Source organism: Barbus barbus, assembly GCF_936440315.1.
Source record: "Barbus barbus genome assembly, chromosome: 20".
NCBI lineage: Eukaryota > Metazoa > Chordata > Actinopteri > Cypriniformes > Cyprinidae > Barbus > Barbus barbus.
Window position 1 is genome coordinate 11,537,355 of NC_136748.1, and position 19,381 is coordinate 11,556,735.

A 19,381-nucleotide genomic window follows, 5' to 3' on the forward strand; every position below is an offset into this window, starting at 1 on the left:
GTGTCAGTTATTTCAATCACTTTAAACTTTTGTTTCTTTCAATAATTTTAAAGAAAATAAAAATCGTATTTATAGGGTATATTATATAGCTTTCTAATTTATTTTTATTTGAAATGTTAATGTTTTTTTATTATTATTGTGTCTTTTCAAATAGCTTTGTCCTTATTTCTAAAATAAAGCTTAGATTTGCTTAGAAATGTCTTTATTTTGAGCTTTTCTCCTACCTTATGTAGGATTTGTCAAACCTGTTGTCGTTATCATTGCAGCATATTTTTTCGACAAATACAGAAATAATGTTAGTACAGCTACAGTGTTTTCTATTTATAAGAACAGAAACACAAGTGATGCAAACTGATAATTACTTGCTGTTATTCAGATCTTCACAAAGAAATGCGTCTATAATGAGGGGCGGTGCGCATGCGCAGAGCAGGCGAGTTTGTTGCAGGAGCGCGTGGCGCTATTGCCCGTAACTAGGCAGCGGCGCATATCTGGCAACCCACAGCAGTAGCGGATTGCATTCTGCCAGTGCAATATCAACATTGGAAAGGACGCAGTCAAAATACAGTGAGTAGAATATTGTTCAAATATTATAATTCATCGGTATTCTTCATAATGTATGACATTAAATTGGCACCCCTTTTGTCTGTGTATTATGTGTTTATGGCTCGAGCGTGTCTGTGTAAGTTAACGCTACGGCGGCGGGGCTGCAGGGCCTGCAGAGCTGTCACAATAATGCACTGTTTGTTCAGCGGACTCACGTGTGTTACATATCACTGCAGGCTCCAGTCTGCTGTTTTATAGAGTAAAACGCAAAATTTATGCGCACATTTTGGCGTAAAGACAAAAAAAAGAGCCATATCAGAGATAAGCAGAGCGCGTTAAAGGGCCTGTGTGACTCCCATACTGTAATATAACGTTACTGTAATATAGTTTAAGACGTCGTTTGCAGCAAAGGATAAATAAACATGAAACTAATGCATGTGTTTGTAATAATAATGAATATTATAAACATGACATAGTAAAACGCGCATAGTTTATCCAACTGATGGTAAAACAAGCAGGTCAATCTCCACTTCATTTCTTCAGACCCATCACAATACAATAAGGCCTATATATTTTTTTATATTATTAGGAAAAATACCATTTGTAGAGTGCCAATAATCGTTTTCAACCAGTTTTTGTCTTTTACTGATTCTTGAGGTGTGAGGAAAAAGTCAGCAGGTACAAAAAAAAAAACAAAAAAAACTACAGTACCTGTCATTAGTTGAATATAGCAGCATTATTGTATATGATCTGAGAATTACAATATTACAAAACAAAGGGACTGTTCGCTTTTATTAACTGCTCATTTTATTTAAATGATTATATTATAAAATTATAAAACCACCTGTTCTCTGACAATAACTTAATATTATAAGACTGAATATTAATAAAATTAAGGTTAAAGTACTGTATGTAACATAAATGTACAGTGGCCTATATTTAAAAGAAACATTATTATTATAAGAAGGGGTTAATAAAAATGCCTCCTTTATAAATACGTTTTAAAAGTTTTACTGCAAATTTTAGTCAGCACATTCAGATAATTATGAAAACATTTATAATCAGGTAATATCATATGATATTATAAACCATGATGTCACACAAATTTGTATTTCTAAAATGCAGAAACAAAAATGTAATTCTGAAAAAGTTACATTTGAAATAATATACTATTAGCTTGCAACAGTAGAAAAAAAAAAAAAGTTAAACCCTGCCGACAATTCAATACATGGAGCTGAAACCATTTTTTGTCCCAGTACTCAAGAATCAGAGCTTTACAGATTTCATGCAGTGAAATACACGTATAATGTGTCTCTGTAGTAGATGTGTGTGTGTTTTACAGATGTGATTTTCATCACACAGTCCTCACACGGGGCACAGATTTTGGGGGAAGTCGTGGCCTAATGGTTAGAGAGTCGGACTCGTAATCCAAAGGTTGTGGGTTCGAGTCTCGGGCCGGCAGGGATTGTAGGTGGGGGGAGTGAATGTCCAGCGCTCTCTCTCCACCCTCAATACCACGACTGAGGTGCCCTTGAGCAAGGCACCGAACCCCCAACTGCTCCCCGGGCGCCGCAGCATAAATGGCTGCCCACTGCTCCGGGTGTGTGTTCACGGTGTGTGTGTGTTCACTGCTGTGTGTGTTCACTGCTGTGTGTGTGCACGTTGGATGGGTTAAATGCAGAGCACGAATTCCGAGTATGGGTCACCATACTTGGCAGTATGTCACTTCACTTCACTTCACTGCTGAGCGCACCAGATGAGCATGGTTAACATCTCAGAAACACTTTAATCTGGATGGATTATCTTCGGAGGATTGAAATTTATAGTGTGATTACAATTTTACTCTGCAGTGATGCAGTGACAACTGAAGAACAGAACTGAATAACATGTCTGAGTAACCAAATAGAAACACATTAAGTCCAGACACAGTGACACATATTCAAAGAATGTGTATGATCTTCACCTGCTATCCTGTTGTCAACATGAAATTGTAAATAAATTTATGTAAATTATATATACAAATTTATATATATATATATACATACACATATATACATAATATACTTACACACAGTCACAGATGCCGTGAGTAATAAAATGAAGAGCATTATGTACATAGTGACTTTGTTCTATTTTTTTTTTTTGTAGGAGATGGCAGTGAATGTATACGCCACATCAGTAACAATTGAGAACCTGAGCCGACATGACATGTTGGCATGGTTGAACGACTCCCTTCAGCTCACCTACACCAAAATAGAACAATTATGTTCAGGTGGGTCGTACTGCCTTATTTCATAGTGTTTCTCTCTTTTATGTCATGAATGGCAATAGCATACTCTTATTTCTGCTCCACTATATATTATATAACACTATAGTTCATTTCACAATAAAAAGGCTTTTACTTTGCCTTTGATCATACATGCTAAGTGTTTGTATCTCTTCCAGTGTAATCAGTCAAATTAAAGCATTTACTTTGCACTCAACACTAATAAAGTTAACCAATCACACGCATGCATGTTGATCAAAGACATTTTTCTTTATTGTTCCCCATCATGCAATGAATGAGCTTTATTGATCCATGTTCTCTTTTGTTCTTTGTCCTCAGGGGCGGCTTATTGTCAGTTCATGGACATGCTGTTCCCAGGGTGTATTCTTTTAAAGAAAGTGAAATTTCAAGCAAAGCTGGAACATGAGTTTATACATAACTTCAAAGTACTCCAGGCAGCTTTCAAGAGGATGAACGTCGATAAAGTTAGTTGGTCCTTTGGCATATTTAAATCTATGTTCATCTCACAGTTTTATTTTAATCTTGTCTTTAACTTAAATTTTTTTTCACTTTTACTCTTTACACATTTAGAAAATATACACGAAAGCTTACAGCTCATTTGTTTAAAAAATATAATTTAAGGCATGTTTATTTGTATAGCACATTTCTTACACAATAGTAAATCAAAATGTTTTACATTAATGTTATTACATAAACGTAATTATTGCTAATCAAAAAAGGTCAATGAGAAGTGATTTTGTTTCTTTTTAAATTAAATTATTTAAAATGTACTATAAAGAAAAGAACAACAATACAGAAATAAAATTACACTGTCACTCAATGGTTGTAGAGACGATGACGATAAACAAGGTAAAGTTCCAAAATAAGACTTAATATGAACAGGTAGATCCAACCTTAAACAGGCAAGTAACACAACCATAACACAAACTACACCAGACAGGCAACTGAACTAGACAGGGAGTTTAAATAAGAAGGAACTAATGAGGACACAGGAAAAGATAATGATAATCAAATAGAAAGAGAAACTAGGTCAACTAAGGAGACTGAACCAAAACACAACAAAACTCACATATACAGTGCAATCAGTAAGGTCGAAGAAAAAAGTCATGCATTTTGGCTTGAAATTTTAAAATACATGTTTTGAGCAAAAACAAAAAAAGCAACCAGTTGTTATGAAAGATAATGTATAGTATGTGATTACTTATTAGGTTATACCAGTGTTTTTTGAACATTCATCAATTCATTTTTATGAACCATCCATTTACTATAGTATGAAGCTAATAAATGTTCAATATAACAGACATCTCTAATAAAAAAATGAGAAGTAACTTTCATCAATATCAAACATCAGGCCTAGGTATCGCTTAACGGGTCATTAGTTAAATAGTTGTAAATGTAAATTAGTTATCAAAGTGAGGCTTATACTGTATATTGATGTATTATGCATTATATGTTTGTATATTTTTATCAAATGATCAGTCAGGGTGCAGATTGTTGGTGTTGTTTGTCACCTTATCTGAAAATATTATTTGAGACTAGTGAAGGTGTCTAATTTAATTAGTCAAATATGCTTTTGTATTCTGTAAATTTCCTAGGATATAAGAAAGGATTTTAGCATAAAAATGACACCTCTAGATTACAACTTAGTCTTATATTGATCTAATGATTTGTTTTCCTTTTGTTATCCAGATTATTCCGGTGGAAAAATTAGTGAAAGGAAAATTCCAGGACAACTTTGAATTCGTCCAGTGGTTTAAAAAATTCTTTGATGCCAATTATGATGGAAAAGAGTATGATCCCCTTCAAGCTAGACAGGGCCAAGATGTGGCGCCTCCACTAAATCCAGGTGAACACTTTTCCCACAAACCCAAGAGAACTGGTCCCTCAGGTAACCTTGAGATTCTGCCGCCCCTTTGCTGCATTGATTGCTGAGCTTCTACTGATTGACAGCGTGCTCTGCAAAGCAGCTGGTTGTGCACGGGCCTCAGAATGATTTATGCCCAAGCTTTCATTAATGAGAAAACAATGAATTCAGCATTAAAACAGCTCTGTGTTGCTCTGTTAGTGCAGTACTAACAAACAGTTTTCCAAAATCAGTTCTGCGGTGTTCTCTCATGTGCTGTCTTGAAGGGTCATTGCTTGCTTAGTGTCACTTCAGTCAGTCCTATTCATCCCTCAGTTCCTCCAAATTCTTTATTGGTCATTTTAAAGTTATTGCCACTTGAAATAAGTTACAAAAAAAAAACATGCCTTTATTTTAACCCTCTATTGCATGCCTTATAAAAGCAATAAAAATGCTTGCATAAAAATGGACCTCATACTAAAATCAAAAAGAAATCGGAGGCAGCGTTATGTGGTGATAGAAAGAAATTAGTTTATAATAAAACAAACTGTTATATTACAGGGACTATTAGAACTGGCTTCTAAGTTTACTACACTGTATTTAAAATTCACTTTAATGTTACGTAAATAAAAAAAAATAATGTAAAAACAATTAGTTGTTAATAAAGGTTTGGGGTCAACCCCAAATACCTTTATTTTTATACATAATACTTTTATTTTATTAAATGTTTCTAAACAGCATATTAGAATGATTTTTAAAGGATCATGTGACACTAAAGACTGGAGGCTGCTGAAATTCAGCTTTGTCATAAGAGAAATAATTAACATTTTAAAATATATATTACTATTATTATATTAATTAAGTGGAAACTTTTGTTCAGTAGTGTACAAATTATGTATTAACTCTTTTAAAATTTATTTTATTCACTAATAAATGTTAATCATATTTTTTATAGCTGAAAAAAGGTTTTTTGAGGCAGGGCATAATGTTGAGCACAAGGATATAGTGTTACCAATAAAATACTTTAAGTGTTTTTTTATTTTTTAAATTTAAAGTCATCCCTTCATTAACAACCCTTTACTGACATATTTTGCTTGAAAAGTGATGGAAAAGGGTTACCCTGAGGCAAAATTGTGCAATAGAGGGTTTATAGCCAAGTATTAGAAGCAGAGAGGTACAAAAGTGGTGTCCTAATTTGCTGATAATTGACTGCTTTTGTGATTGTTGGGGTGGATTGGGAATGTGACCTCCATTTAGTTTGTAGTCACATCTCGTCACAATTCCCTGACTTTGGTTAAACCTGCCAGATATAAAGTGGATAACCGGCTTTTGGAACAGTTAATGTTTGATCACACAGGCTTAACCAAAGTAATGGGGTAACAAGCAGTCCATGCTGTAGCTTGTTAAAGGCTGATCTTACTGAACCTCTTCTGAAGCTCATTTTAGTGAATCATTAGCTCTGTTCAAAAACCTAGTGAGCTGCCACCTTAGACTGCATTTAAAGGAATAGTTTACCAAACGTGAAAGTTAGCTGAAAATGTACTTGTCCTCAGCCCATTTAAGATTTAGATGAGTTTGTTTCTTCAACAGAACAGATTTGGAGAAATTTAGCATTACATCACTTGCTCACCAATGGATCCTCTGCAGTGAATGGGTACCGTCAGAATGAGGGTCCCAACAGCAGATAAAAACATCAAAACACAACTTCATTCCAAAAATTAATGTCTTGTGAAATGTTTGTAGGAAACAAATGAATAATTAAGATGTTTTTAACTTCAAACCATTGCTTTCGGCTAGGTCCTCTATCCATAATATTGCTTTCTCCAGTGAAAAAGTTGTCTCGTCTGAATCAGGAGAGAAATATGCACAAGCTTAGTTTACTAGCAAAAACAGTCCAAAACAGTTTTATACAAATATGTCAGTGGATTTTGATGTGAGAGGACAACAGAAGAAGGACTTTTTCAGAGGAAGCGTTATTAAATTTCTCCATATCTGTTCTGACGAAGAAACAAACTTATCTACACCATGTATGGTGTGAGGGTGAGTACAGTTTCAACAAGTTTTCATTTTTGAGTGAACTATTTCTTTAAAGGCATCATAGGCTCACTCTTGAGGATGGTCAAAAAAAAAAAAAAAGATTGGGCAGCAAAATTATCTTGTGCAATTCTGGCCAAAACTAGGTATTGTATGTTTATACACTGTATATGTGAAGGCAATTCCAAAATACAATTTAGTAAGCTCCCAAAAAATTACAGAATTCAGAATTGACTGTTATTTGAACTCTCATGAAGACTGCTGTTTGTGGGACGTTTCAGATCAGTCAATTATGAGGGTCCATTTTGGCCCACTATGGTATGAAACAGAGCTTAATGTGTAAAGAAGCTGATAAAAAAAAAAAAAAACTTATAATTGCATGGATTAGTTTGTACATTTACTGAACAGATCCCATTTATTGTAACTAAATGCAAAACATCTCCAATTTCAGGGCCTCAGAGAACATCGCCAACAGTACCTAAAAACATGCCCACACCACAGAGGGTGACCACCACTATAAGGAAGAACCCCACACATGCCCGAAATGGGGGAAGTGATGCTGAAATCATGGAGCTTAATCAACAGGTAGAGTCCCCGGGAGGGTAAGGAAGACTTACTCTACCTTGGAATACTTTCGATTGGAGATTGTAGAAATTGAATTAAAGAAAGTGTTGGTAGATTTTGCATTTGTCATTTTTATCTTTCTTCATTTTATTTGATATTCTTCTATGTCTGGATATAGATTGTCTTATCATAATAAGCATTTGGACTTTTTCCCATTAAGGAATGGTTATGTTCTGATTAGTATCTTACATTTTGTTCTTTGCCTTTTGCTTTGTTTTTTTTAAGTTGATGGAGCTGAAGTTAACCGTAGATGGTCTGGAGAAGGAGAGAGATTTCTACTTCAGTAAACTTCGAGATATTGAACTGATCTGTCAAGAACATGAGACTGAAAACAACCCCATTATCAGTAGGATAATTGACATTCTGTATGCCACAGAGGTACTGCCAATGACTTTATCTTTTTTGATAATTTTTTGACTGATATATCTGTCAAGTTGATTCATAATTGCGATATCAATTTGTATCTGCTGTTCAAGTGACCATTGTTCTCTGAATTTTTGCATATGAAATCCAAGATGCTTTTTAATTAGAACCACTATGAAATTGTGACCTAAAATTAAGAAAACTAGTCTAATGACATGCTCTTCAGGAACCATAATGGGCAAATACAAAAGTGCATTATAATTACCGGAATATACAAAATGTTACTTACAGTGCAGTGTTGAATGCAGGGTTTAAATACCGTGATTTTTTTCTACAGGATGGCTTTGCACCACCAGAAGATGATGAAATAGAAGAGCAGGCCCACTTGGACCAGGACGAATACTGAGCAACCTCCTCTTCCACATCGTCGTGACCCTTCACCATTTCCTCTCCCCACCACTTTGAATGACTCCCCTCTATCGCACGCTGTTAATATCCTCTGTTTCCTACAAATGTATGGGCTCACCATATATACTCTCTCTTTGTCCTCCGATGCTGGTTTATGCACTAGGTATCAACAAACACTCGCCGTCCTCACCCTCATCCAGACAGTAGCACCACCAACAACACATCCTAGCCGTCACAGCATGTTTTACATAACGACATAGAGAATGAACAGAAGAAAAGGTAGCACAACGGACTGGAAAAAAATGTAAATATTGTGATGGGAAAGACGTTTTTAAAGAAAAAGAAAATGAAGAAAAATGTAGCTTGGAATGCAGTTATTCGTTGTGAGATTTTCATACACGTTTTCTTTGAGGTCTGTCTTGGCTCTATTCAGTATGAAATGATCAGTATCACGCCATCCATCTCTGCTTCTCTCACTGACGGTACACTTTTAAAGGGATAGTTCACACAGAAATGACTATTCTGTTATCAATTTCATGTTGTTCCAAACCTGTATGACTTTCTTTCATGGAACAAATGAAGAAGGTTGCTCATTTCCATATGACTGCAGAAAAAAAGGGACTGAAGCTTTCAAGCTTCAACACAAATGAACCATAAAAGCGGTCCATACGATTCATACACTATATTCCAAGTCTTAGAGCTTCTTACAAACTTCAAGTACACCTGTGACCAGGTGATCATTGAGTTGATGAAATTCTAATGAAAACACCAACAAGAGCTAGAGAAGATGTCAAGATTTTCAGTGAATAATGGAATAGAGCACACTTGTAAGATTTGTGTATCCTCATTAAAGCTTGTAAGCTTTAGTTTCCATTCATTGTACATTCAAACTATCATACATCTTTGGAACAGCATGAAGGTGAGTAAATAATGACGGAATTTCATTTTTAGATGAACTATCCCATTAAATTATTAAAAACTGCAGACACTTATCAGGAAGAATCCCATTAATATATTATTAATCTTTTATATCTGTAAAGATATTGATGTCAAGTTTGTCAGTGACATGATGGAAATTAATACTGAGCTGTAGAGAGGACTTTTATACTTTTAAATGTGGATGAGCCAGTGATGGTAAATAAAAACAAACAAAAAAACGATGACATGAAAATATGCCAGCGAGGCTTTAAAATGTGTGAGACAACAGTAACTTATGGCACAGGTTGTTTTGCGTATACCCAGGGAGCATGTGAATGTTATACATTGACAATTGATGAGCGATTGTTTGAAAGTCATATTTTTCTGTTGTGCTTGATTGTGACATTATTCTTACACCTCATAGACTGCTAAATAGAGACTCACCAAATGGATGGTATTACCGTCATATTCAACTAGTGTTCATGCCCCCATTGAGCATGAGGGACAGTACTCATTGTTACTTTGTGCATTTTAATTTAGTCGCAATCAAACGTGATACTACTGATCAGATGATGTCATGTCGATTTGAACTGACGTTTGCTGCTAGTTTTGCTGCATTTATGTGTTTTGTTTTGTATTTATTTCGCTCAGCTATTAAATAGCATATGGGCTGTGCATACTTAACTGTAAGTCATATCAGATTTGTAAAAGGCCCTGATCAAATTAAACAGAGATGCTAGATGTCATTGGTTTGAATCTACTTCTCTCTGTGTTGAGAACCCGAGTCGTCTTGTATTGTCTCAGTATGGCCATAATTCTGTTTACATAGATTGTTTTAAGTAAATAAACATTCGTGAAAAAATTTTGTCCATGCATTTCATAAAACTGCATATTAAAGGGTTAGTAAAATGTTATGGCATACAAACATGTTCAGAATTTAATTCAAATAATGTGTCAATGCAATCAATCTTAATGAAAACTTTGTCCCCCTTTTATGATGACCTGGGGTCAGTTGTTCAAAAAGTTTAATCTGGATCAGAATTCTTTTTTCTTTCTTTTGAACAACCCATTTTCAAGATTTGATCCGATCTGATGGCTTACTTTTGAACAGCTGGCCCCTGGGCATTTCTTTTAGAGATTCACCCAACAATCTTTCAAATATGAACATTTTCTTTTAGTGAGCTCTAGAGAGATGCCTCAGCAGGTCCACCAAACTTCTGCACATCTGTTGACCGAGAAATTGCTTATAAACAGCAGCAATAATACTGTACTTTGCAAGAGTAGGCCTACAGCAAACCATTGCACTTACCACCTGTTGCCTTCAATTCTAAAGCCAGCCAACCCTAAAACCAGATCAGAGGAACCAGGAGGTCACGCACAAGCAGTGAGTAGCTGTGCAAAACAAGAGACCTCACAGGTGATAAACGCTCACTCTCTGATACTATCAGATGGTCAACACCTGTCTGATGTGAACAAACCTGTATACTTCGTCGAGGACGCGAATCCGTGTTTTGAGCTTTAAGTTATAAGTTTTGAACGAATGATCCTGGTGAGCTTCCATACTCTGGCTTCACTGAATAGTAGCCAATGGCATTCCAGTGTGGGCTAAATATAGTATAAATGTAAATACTGAGAAAACAGGCGACCGTTTTTGGTTTCTATAAACCAGTGCTTTTCAGGATCCGGACCCGCCTCCATTTCATATCTCAAGAGCACTAATTATATTAACCTACTTTAATTTTTTTTTAAATCACTTATATGGCCATTTGACTTATAGCAGTGTCTAAGTGTTTCCTATAAATTGAGTTTTCATTTCTTTCCTGTAATGTAGCGTTTGTGAGCTCAGTCAGTGCTCATTTGATTACAGCCGTTACCGGGGAAACCATTATATCTCCTGCTCCAACAGCGCCTCCTGCTGGCAGTCAATCAATTAGCATCTGGAAGTCTGTGGGAAACACTGTCTGTCAGCAAACATAAACAGAAGCTTCAGAACTGTTTTGAGAAGGTGCTTACCGTAAGTTTTGAGCTATGTATTATTACAATGAATTAGGCTGCTGCTACTACTACCATCTTGTGCCCTCTCTTTTTTTCAGATGAAGCGGGGAAAAGAAAATAGGGCAAATATATCGGCCCAAAAAATCTGCATCATATATTGGCCATCGATCGCTAGAAAAACCCATATCGCTCGACCTATAATTCTGACACTTAAATTAATTGTTTTGCCACTTTTGCACTTGTTATTAATGTATTTTGAATGCAAAGGGCACTTTATTTTTTATAAAAATTAGTGTTGATTTGTTATGCATGTTATGTAGTATGTTTATTAAAAACAAGTGTTGTAATAACCAATTTCCCTTAACTGATTATAAAGAAAATAATAATGCTTGTCGCCGTAAAAAAAGATTCAAAATGAATCAAGTAAATGATTCAATGAATTGCTCACGCGCCAAAGCTCCGATTCACTGAATCAGAATTCCCTCTCTGCTACAAAGCACCTGCCAACCATCAGAGCAGCTGATGGATACGTTAATGTTACGTAAAGCTTGAGATGTGTGTTTAATTGTTGGTCAAGAGGGCTAACTCTAAAATGGTGAGTGGTAGAAAACTACTAAAACTTTATTAGTTACTGTTTGGCGAATATTGAAGCCACAGGGCCAAAAACGAAATGTTCCGTTGCTTTATGAGAGTTAGCTACATATTTACTCTAGCTATTGTGAATTGTGCCATTTCTGTTTTGAAAAAGGTTCGTTCATTCGGCCAAGATCGAAAAAACATCTCGAAAATCAAACCGCTGAAGAGAAACGCCGCGGGACTCCAGCTGCAGACGTGCGTGTTTAAAACAACAAACATTGATTAAACCTCACAAATTATTACATTAATTCCATGTATGCTTATTTTAGTGACCAATCTGACTCCGAGGTCAAAGCTGAACCTTACACACGATGTTTTGAACAACGCTTCAGCTACGCTCTGCAGTCCACCTGGAGGAGTGCCACAAGGTTAGACAAACATGGTCAAGGTAATGAAATACATTGATTGGTTAATGGAAATAGGATAAAGTGACTGTTGACTTTATGTAGGAAACATCTCACCAGCAATCCTGTAGGTAAGGCCGTTTTATGTATTCTAATAGGCAAGTCATTGGCTATAATATTCCCCCATTTAGCTGTTTGTTTTGGTAATTCAAACTGTATCATATCTGTGCAGATGTGTTGTCAAGTGATGAGGAAAAGGAAACCAGAAATGAGCTGGACACCCAATATCAAGATCTTTTTTCATTTGCTGACACGGGTAACTTGCACAAAGTTTTAAAAAAATAGCACACATCACAGATCAATAAAAACGTTTGTGTCATAAGATTAGGTAGTTTATGCGGTTTAAAGACCTCTTAGTATAATTACAAAAATATCCCCCTACAGGTTTCTTATTTTTTGCCTCTGAATAAAATATGCTTTCTCCCCGAGTGTGTGCGTATGTATGTATATGTGTGTTTTTCTGACTATTATTTCATATGTCAGGCTTTACAGGGCTAAACCTTTTCTTTTGTCTCATTTCAACAGATTTATTTGTGGGTCAGAAGAAAACATCTTTTAAGAACTGTGATGACACATCTCCGAAAAAACAGCTTCTGCGAAAATATCGAATGAGAGATGAGGTAAAAAATAAGAGTAAAATATACACATATTGGATTCAGTTTAAAACTGATGCCGTTTTTTTCCTAAAACAGTTTGGTAACATCATCCGTCATGTCGGAGTGAAAAATCCAATTGCCAAAAAGGCCACATTGCCTAAAAGCCCAAAGAGAGGTGTTGCACAGAGGCTAAACAGTCTTACGCTCAACATCAAATGTTTTAAAGTTGGAATGTTGACGAAGAATTTCAGAAGATCTGATGCTCTGACCACCGCTCAGTGCACCGTAAATATTAATTACAGGTTTATTGAATTCATAATGCATAATTCAGCACCTGATGTACTCTGATATACTGTCTGTTTTTCATTTACAGTTTACAGTGGATGATATTGAGATTGCAAATAAAGGTAAAGCATGTGCACATTTTCATACAGCAGGTTTTCAGACACTCACAACTGATTCCTCAAGATTTAACATTTGGAATATGGTTAATAGTTCACCCAATAACAAGAGTTTCTGAAAATCTAATCCACAGTGTTGTAGATGAGGTTTTCTTCAGCAGAACAGGTTTGGAGAAATTTAGAATTGCTTTATTTGATCACCAATACATCTGCAGTGAATGGGTGCCATCAGAATGAGAGACAAAAATAACTTCTGGCCAAAATGGTCCATAACAAAAGCATCCTGCAGTGAAAAAGTCCATCCCCTATTGTCCTCTTACATCAAAATCTACCAGCATATTTATTTAAAACTGTTTTAGACTGTTTTCGATTGTAATCATTGCTTGATCTGTGCATATTTTTCTCCTTATTCTGACAAGAACCTTTTTTTGCTGGAAAAATATTTTATGGATAGAGGATTTGTATTTTAGCCAGAAGCAAGGGTTTGATGTTAAAACATCTTGGTGGATTTGTTTCTTACAAACACACAGATTTTCGCTTAACATTAATTAATGTACTGGAGCCAAATTAATGATTACTTGTGGATTATTGTAATGTTTTTATCTGTTTTAATTCTCATTCTGACGGCACCTATTCACTGCTGAGTATACACTGGTGAGAAAGTGATGTAATGCTAAAGTTCTTTAAATATTTTCCGATGAAGAAACAAACTCATCTACATTTTGGAAGACCTGAGGGTGAGTTAGTTTTTGGCAAATGTTAATTTTTGGGTGAACTATTCCTTTAGTTTTTCAACATGCTAAAAGTGATAAAAATCAGAATGTGCGCTGAACGTATGTTAAAGATGTAAGAAATACTACATTTTCTCTTCCTTTTTACTATCAGAACGAATAGAAGCATCAGATTTGATGGGTTGTGAGTGGTGCACCGAGCAGAAGCTGCCAGCACTGTTTCTTCAGACGACACCTGAGACGTGTCTTCATCTGCAGGTCCAGCTTGACATGCTTGAAGATGATTCCAAAATGTGGTGTGACTGCCAGAGCAGGAGTGAGTCACAAATACAAACTTTACAGCAGTCGACACGTTATGAAGTGTGACTGATGTTCTTGCTTTGAGAGTTAAATCGTGTAAAATGGATTCTGTTGTGTCCTTAGATGAAGATGAGAAATACGTTGTCCTTATCTTTGAGAATGTGCTCACACTCTCAGAGCAAGTCATACTTGAGGAAATATTCACAGAGATGGGCAAGCGTAATGATATCAGCTGTTTTCCAACTAAGCTGTCACTTGAAGAAGCCATTAACAGACTGAAGACACATCAGTGTGCCCAAAAACAGGAGGTGGGGCAAGGCATGCAGTTAAAATATGTTTGTTACCTTTATGATGTTCCAAACATGTAATTTTTTTTTCTTGTGGTTTCGAATGTCCTTGCATTAGCCAATCATAGATCAAATAAATGTAGTGACTATTTATTATGGTGATGAAAGGTGCGCTTGCAATTTAATTTAAAACTAAGTACATTTTTTTTGCATTAAGGCTTAAACATAAAAATGACAAGTGCTCCTCAGTCATCTTACTTTGTATTTATTACATTTTTTGATGCCCTTTTCCTGTAATATTCATTTTAATTTGCTGTTCAGTTTGCTGTGCTTCAGCTTGAAGAGGATGAACTTCCTGTCACGAGTCAGGTTTTTCAAACTTCCTTTCCTTTCCCTGTTCTTTAACTTTTTCTATTCTTGTCCTTTTTCTTCCTTTTCTCTTTCCTTTTTATTTCTTTTTCTTTTCTTTGACTTCCCCTTTCTTTTGTTTCTTCGTCTATTTCCCTTTCCTTTTTTCTATTTTCTCTCCTGTTACTTCCATTTTCTCTCTTCTTTTATAATTCCTTTTTGTCCTTTTCTGTTTTTCCTTTTCTTGTCCTTTCTCTTCTATTTTTCACTTCCTTTTTATTTTATTAATTTTCCTTTTTCTTCACCTTTCCATTTTCCTTCCCTTTTCTTTTTTCTTTTTCCTTTTCATTTCCTTTTACTTGACCTTCCCTTTTTTCTTTTAATTCCCCCTTTTTTCTTTTTCCTTTAAACTTGTATTGCCCTTTTCCTTTTACGATCCTTTTCTTCTTGCTTCCTTTTGCTTATCCTTTCCTTGTCCTTTTACTTCCACTTTTTCCTCTTACCTTTCCTTTTCCTGTCATATTACCACAGAATCAATAAAATCTAAATCTTTGAGCACCAATTATAATAGAGCAAAATAATTCTTCCTTTTAACATATTTTTCAGTTGTGTAGCTCTTTCTCTCAATGTTTAGCATGGCTTGTTGCCATTTTCGGCCTCTCCTGATCCTCATCGATGGGAAATTGCAGCCCTCAGTGTCTCAGACGGTGATGAGGACGATTTGATAGAGCTCTCTTCATCACCCAAACAGGATATCAAAAAGTCAGTTGGCTGACCTAAAGTGAGCTGCTCAGTTATTGTTATATTGTTATCTAGAAGAGCTCTTCTCACCATCTCTGCAGACTGGTTGTGTACCCACCTCCTCCAGCCAAAGGGGGCATAACCATCACAGAGGATGACCTCAGCTGTCTTGAGGAAGGAGAATTCCTAAACGATGTGATAATAGACTTCTATCTAAGGTTAAATTTATTGCGATTGTAGAAGTGGCTATCTACTTCAGTCCATTGGCACTGTAATGACATACGTCTTGTTTTTTGGCCAGGTATTTGGTCTGTGAGCAGCAGGAAATGGAGGATGCCTCCAAGTACCATGTGTTCAGCTCTTTCTTCTTCAAGCGCCTCACTCAGAAAGATCATAGATTGCTTCCAGGAACTACAGATTTATCGTATGTATAGAATATGGTCTTGTAAAGTACATAAACCTAATGGGTATTAACGCTGCACTGTATTGCAGCATTCAAGAGCGCCGGCACAGTCGGGTAAAAACGTGGACCAGGGGCGTCAACCTTTTTGAGAAGGACTTTATATTTGTCCCGATTAATCAAATGTGAGTCTCTCAACAAAGCTGCACATCCTGCGTCTTTGGTGATAATTTAAAATCATTCTTGCAGACTTTAAGGTTGTGTAGGTTAGGTAAAATAAAGAGCAAGTCTTAATAAGAGCCCCTCCTGTGCAATGTCTCCTCAGGGCTCACTGGTACCTGGCTGTCATCTGTTTTCCTGGCAAGATTTCACAGACCAGTGGTTTGGATCTTCACCTCAATGGGCGAAGGTATTCAGTGGAGGATCTTTGCGATCAATCTCAACCCAATCCCATGTCCCTCTTCTACTCTCCAGAATCCTCAAAGCAGCTCTCCAGATGGAGTCAATCCATAGGTAATTTAGAAAGCCGATGTGGTGCCAGAGTAAAATGGTGATGTTGGTAAAGGACAAAATCGATAATCTGTTAGATTATTTTGCTTCTGCTCTTTTTGAGTGAGAACATGCAAATACAAACTGCTCCATGACGCAGCAATAAAGAGTAAAACATTTTCTATATTTGATAAGTTTCAATGCATATTCGGTTCTATTTGGTCACAGATTTTTATACAAGTTAAGCTATGTGCCATACTGCTGATTTTGACATTTAGTTCATAAAAACAAGGGATGATGGAAGTCTGTGGATCAAGGCCAGAATAAACACTGTTTTGAACGTATAGCCACAAATACCTAATACAAGTTAAAGTGTTTTGAGAGCATTTTAGACATACTTTTTTTAACATGTTTCAAATTATAATATAGTATAATATTTTCTTTTTTTTATTAAATAAATGTGAATACAGTAACATGCATATAGTGGAAGTACACTGGATCAATATTCTGGAGGTTTTTAAAATATGAAATATTCAGTAAAATACCCTTTTAACTGTTTTTGAAAGAAGTCTCATAATCACCATGAACATTTATTTGATCAAAAATAAATGCAGTAATAGCAGTAATATTGTGAAATGTTATAACAGTTAAGAATGACTGTTTTCTATTTGAATATATATATATTATTTTAAAGAAATTGATTTCTGTGATGGCAAAGCTGGATTTTCAGTATGATGAAGAAACATTTCTTATCAATGTCAATGTTAAAGACAGTTGTGCTGCTTAATATTTTAGTGGGAGCCATGATACTTTAAGAAATCTTAGTTATAACAGCACTTATTTGAAATCTTTTGTAACATTATAAATGTCTTCTGTCGATTTTGAACAATAAAAAAAAAAAAAAACACTTTCATACTACATTTTTTTTTAACTGCGGGATGAGTGAAAATTATTTTCTGTGGGTATATTTTTCTCCCATAGACAAATTAGACCAGAGCTTCTGCTTCCTTTCAGATGACGAGGCTGAAGATGAGGATCAGGTAATGCGAGCTAATCACTTTCTAATTGATTTCTAACAAATCAGTAGACCATGAGCTAATCTTTTCTATTTCTGAATTACAGACGGTCAAGAACAGATCTGTCCTTAACAGTGACTGTAATGTCTCTGAACAGTGAGTTTCCATGTTTTCTTTTTACCTGTCACTAGATGGCAGTAACAAATCGATGAAATGCTCCATTGTACTCAGTCATTTGATGGCCTGTCTGTGTTTGCAGGCCTTGCATACTCATCATGGATTCCCTCACCTGCAGTGGAAGATCATCAGTGGTGCAGATACTCCAAGAGTAATTATCTTCTTTTGTTTCAAGTGCTTGATTACTTTTGCACCTGTGCATTAATAGTGAGCACACGTTTTCTCTTGTGCTTCTCTATCCAGCATTAGGCAGCAAATGTTGCCAATTAACGACTGTTTCCTATGAGACAAAATGCTGTTTTCCTCAAGGGGGACTCAGAAAGCCGAGTCCTTCACTGAACCACATTCAAATCTCAGTGGAGATGTTTGTATGCTAGAAAGAATCATTTGTTTAAATCAATTCCAAGGACTCGTTGCTGACATACAAATGGAAATCTGCTCCCAAACCGAGCAAACCTCATGCATGTTAGCTGGCTAGTTATATTTGCCTGGGTGGCATATAAAAACAGTGTGATTTAATTGAATACTTCACCAAAAAAATAAAATATGATCACTGAATGCAAGACAACATTCCCATTCTAGCCACGTATTTTCTGTAAATCCAAGGTACTTGCAAGAGGAATGGAAGGTCAAAATGGGCTCTGAACAGAGTTTTGTAAATGGAGTGATGGATGGATGGAGTCCCCTCGTCCCAAAACAGGATAATTACACAGACTGTGGCATCTTCCTTCTGCAGTATGTGGAGAGCTTCCTCAAGGTATTTTGATGAGCATCTGTTTCATTCTAAAGTTTAGTTTTTTTTTCTGTACTTAAAAATTCTCTTCTTATTCATTGTTTTAGGACCCACCACAAACTTTCCATCGCAACATGGACCTGAATGGCTGGTTTTCACAGAGGACAGTGAAGAGGAAAAGGAGGCAAATCAAAAGGCTCATTCTCAGACTTCACAGACAGCAAAAAGTTTAATTTTTTCAGGTCATACGCTTCCTAGTTTGTTACCACAAAAACTACTACAACCCTTCCTTCAGGATTTTTTTAATGGAAGGAAATTAAATTAGCAAAAAAATGGTTGCTTCTTTAAATTAATATTAAAATTAATGTTGTTTGCTTTGGAAATGGGTGATTTGTTCTTGAAGTTCAATAAAGTAATAGTTGTATAGAGAATCTATCAAAATTAAATGGCCAGATGCTGAATCAAATATGAGTTTTTTAAATTTTATGAATTGTATTGAAAAGACTCACTTAAACCTGAAGTGTGTAATTTCTAAATGGAATTGTAAAAATACCTCTCTTCCAACAGGTTTCCCCAAATTAGTGTAGTCCCAAACCCATCAAATTGGTGAGCCAATGTTGCTCAAATAAACAGCAATTCTGTGAATTCTTCAAGGAAATTAGTTTATATATGGCTTGTATGTAACTGTCACATCCCTGCCATAGCGAAAAGACAAAGAGCTCTTGCTGTTTCCTCAAACAATCCGAACATTAAGATTTAATTCCTGTGGTTAAAGACCCAGATTTAAGTACACAAAATGAATAAACACATTTCTTCCCCAAGAACATAGCTTATGCATATTCTAAACTCATTTATTCTCCCAGACTTGCTTCTGTCTCTGCTGGAGGGACAAATTTTTGCCTGTTCATGCAGATCAGATTGGCATCCCACACGCTGCCTCCCTATACTCAAATTGAAATGCTTAATGTATTTCTGTGTTTCGACCTGGGCAAGAATTTGTGGACTATAATGAACCACCTGATCCCTGTGCACAGTATAATATTCAAGACTGGGGAAATCAAATACAAAAAATAAGAATCATTTGTTTAAAATATATCGCCTGACCAG

General features: G+C 35.8%; 2 protein-coding genes across 5 annotated transcripts; both read left to right on the forward strand.

The window, feature by feature from the left end:
* Positions 1-428: 428 nt before the first annotated feature.
* LOC306886118 (microtubule-associated protein RP/EB family member 3-like) lies at positions 429-9,876 on the forward strand. 2 transcript variants are annotated; one of them, XM_079443001.1, is made up of 7 exons: positions 429-564; positions 2,692-2,815; positions 3,149-3,294; positions 4,520-4,718; positions 7,159-7,292; positions 7,557-7,709; positions 8,032-9,876. In XM_079443001.1, the coding sequence occupies exons 2-7, from the start codon at positions 2,695-2,697 to the stop codon at positions 8,098-8,100; spliced, it is 822 nt and encodes a 273-aa protein (XP_079299127.1). In that variant the 5' UTR covers positions 429-564; positions 2,692-2,694; the 3' UTR covers positions 8,101-9,876. The 2 variants fall into 2 exon arrangements, with proteins under 2 accessions (XP_079299127.1, XP_079299128.1); XM_079443002.1 differs by having other exon boundaries at positions 4,520-4,676.
* A 1,605-nt stretch (positions 9,877-11,481) lies between these two features.
* Positions 11,482-19,093, forward strand: senp6b (SUMO specific peptidase 6b). Of its 3 annotated transcripts, XM_079442969.1 has the most exons (21): positions 11,482-11,610; positions 11,764-11,846; positions 11,921-12,019; positions 12,101-12,126; positions 12,228-12,311; positions 12,581-12,675; positions 12,748-12,936; positions 13,025-13,058; positions 13,938-14,099; positions 14,207-14,391; positions 14,692-14,739; positions 15,353-15,480; positions 15,561-15,677; positions 15,761-15,883; positions 15,952-16,044; positions 16,185-16,372; positions 17,330-17,388; positions 17,471-17,520; positions 17,624-17,692; positions 18,148-18,298; positions 18,382-19,093. In XM_079442969.1, exons 1-21 carry the CDS (start codon positions 11,608-11,610, stop codon positions 18,505-18,507), a joined length of 2,112 nt encoding a protein of 703 aa, XP_079299095.1. In that variant the 5' UTR covers positions 11,482-11,607; the 3' UTR covers positions 18,508-19,093. The 3 variants fall into 3 exon arrangements, with proteins under 3 accessions (XP_079299095.1, XP_079299096.1, XP_079299097.1); XM_079442970.1 differs by lacking the exon at positions 12,101-12,126 and having other exon boundaries at positions 11,921-12,039; XM_079442971.1 differs by lacking the exons at positions 12,101-12,126; positions 12,228-12,311 and having other exon boundaries at positions 11,485-11,610; positions 11,921-12,039; positions 18,382-18,737.
* Positions 19,094-19,381: the final 288 nt, after the last annotated feature.

What these genes read in the sequence shown, in the direction of transcription:
- LOC306886118 (XM_079443001.1), top strand. Translation starts at nt 2,695, where the DNA reads ATGGCAGTGAATGTATACGCCACATCAGTAACAATTGAGAACCTGAGC. An exon ending in AATAGAACAATTATGTTCAG is followed by an intron (nt 2,816 to 3,148) that starts GTGGGTCGTACT and finishes CTTTGTCCTCAG; the next exon opens with GGGCGGCTTATTGTCAGTTC. An exon ending in CAAGAGAACTGGTCCCTCAG is followed by an intron (nt 4,719 to 7,158) that starts GTAACCTTGAGA and finishes CTCCAATTTCAG; the next exon opens with GGCCTCAGAGAACATCGCCA.
- senp6b (XM_079442969.1), top strand. An exon ending in GCGGGACTCCAGCTGCAGAC is followed by an intron (nt 11,847 to 11,920) that starts GTGCGTGTTTAA and finishes TGCTTATTTTAG; the next exon opens with TGACCAATCTGACTCCGAGG. An exon ending in TCTCACCAGCAATCCTGTAG is followed by an intron (nt 12,127 to 12,227) that starts GTAAGGCCGTTT and finishes ATATCTGTGCAG; the next exon opens with ATGTGTTGTCAAGTGATGAG.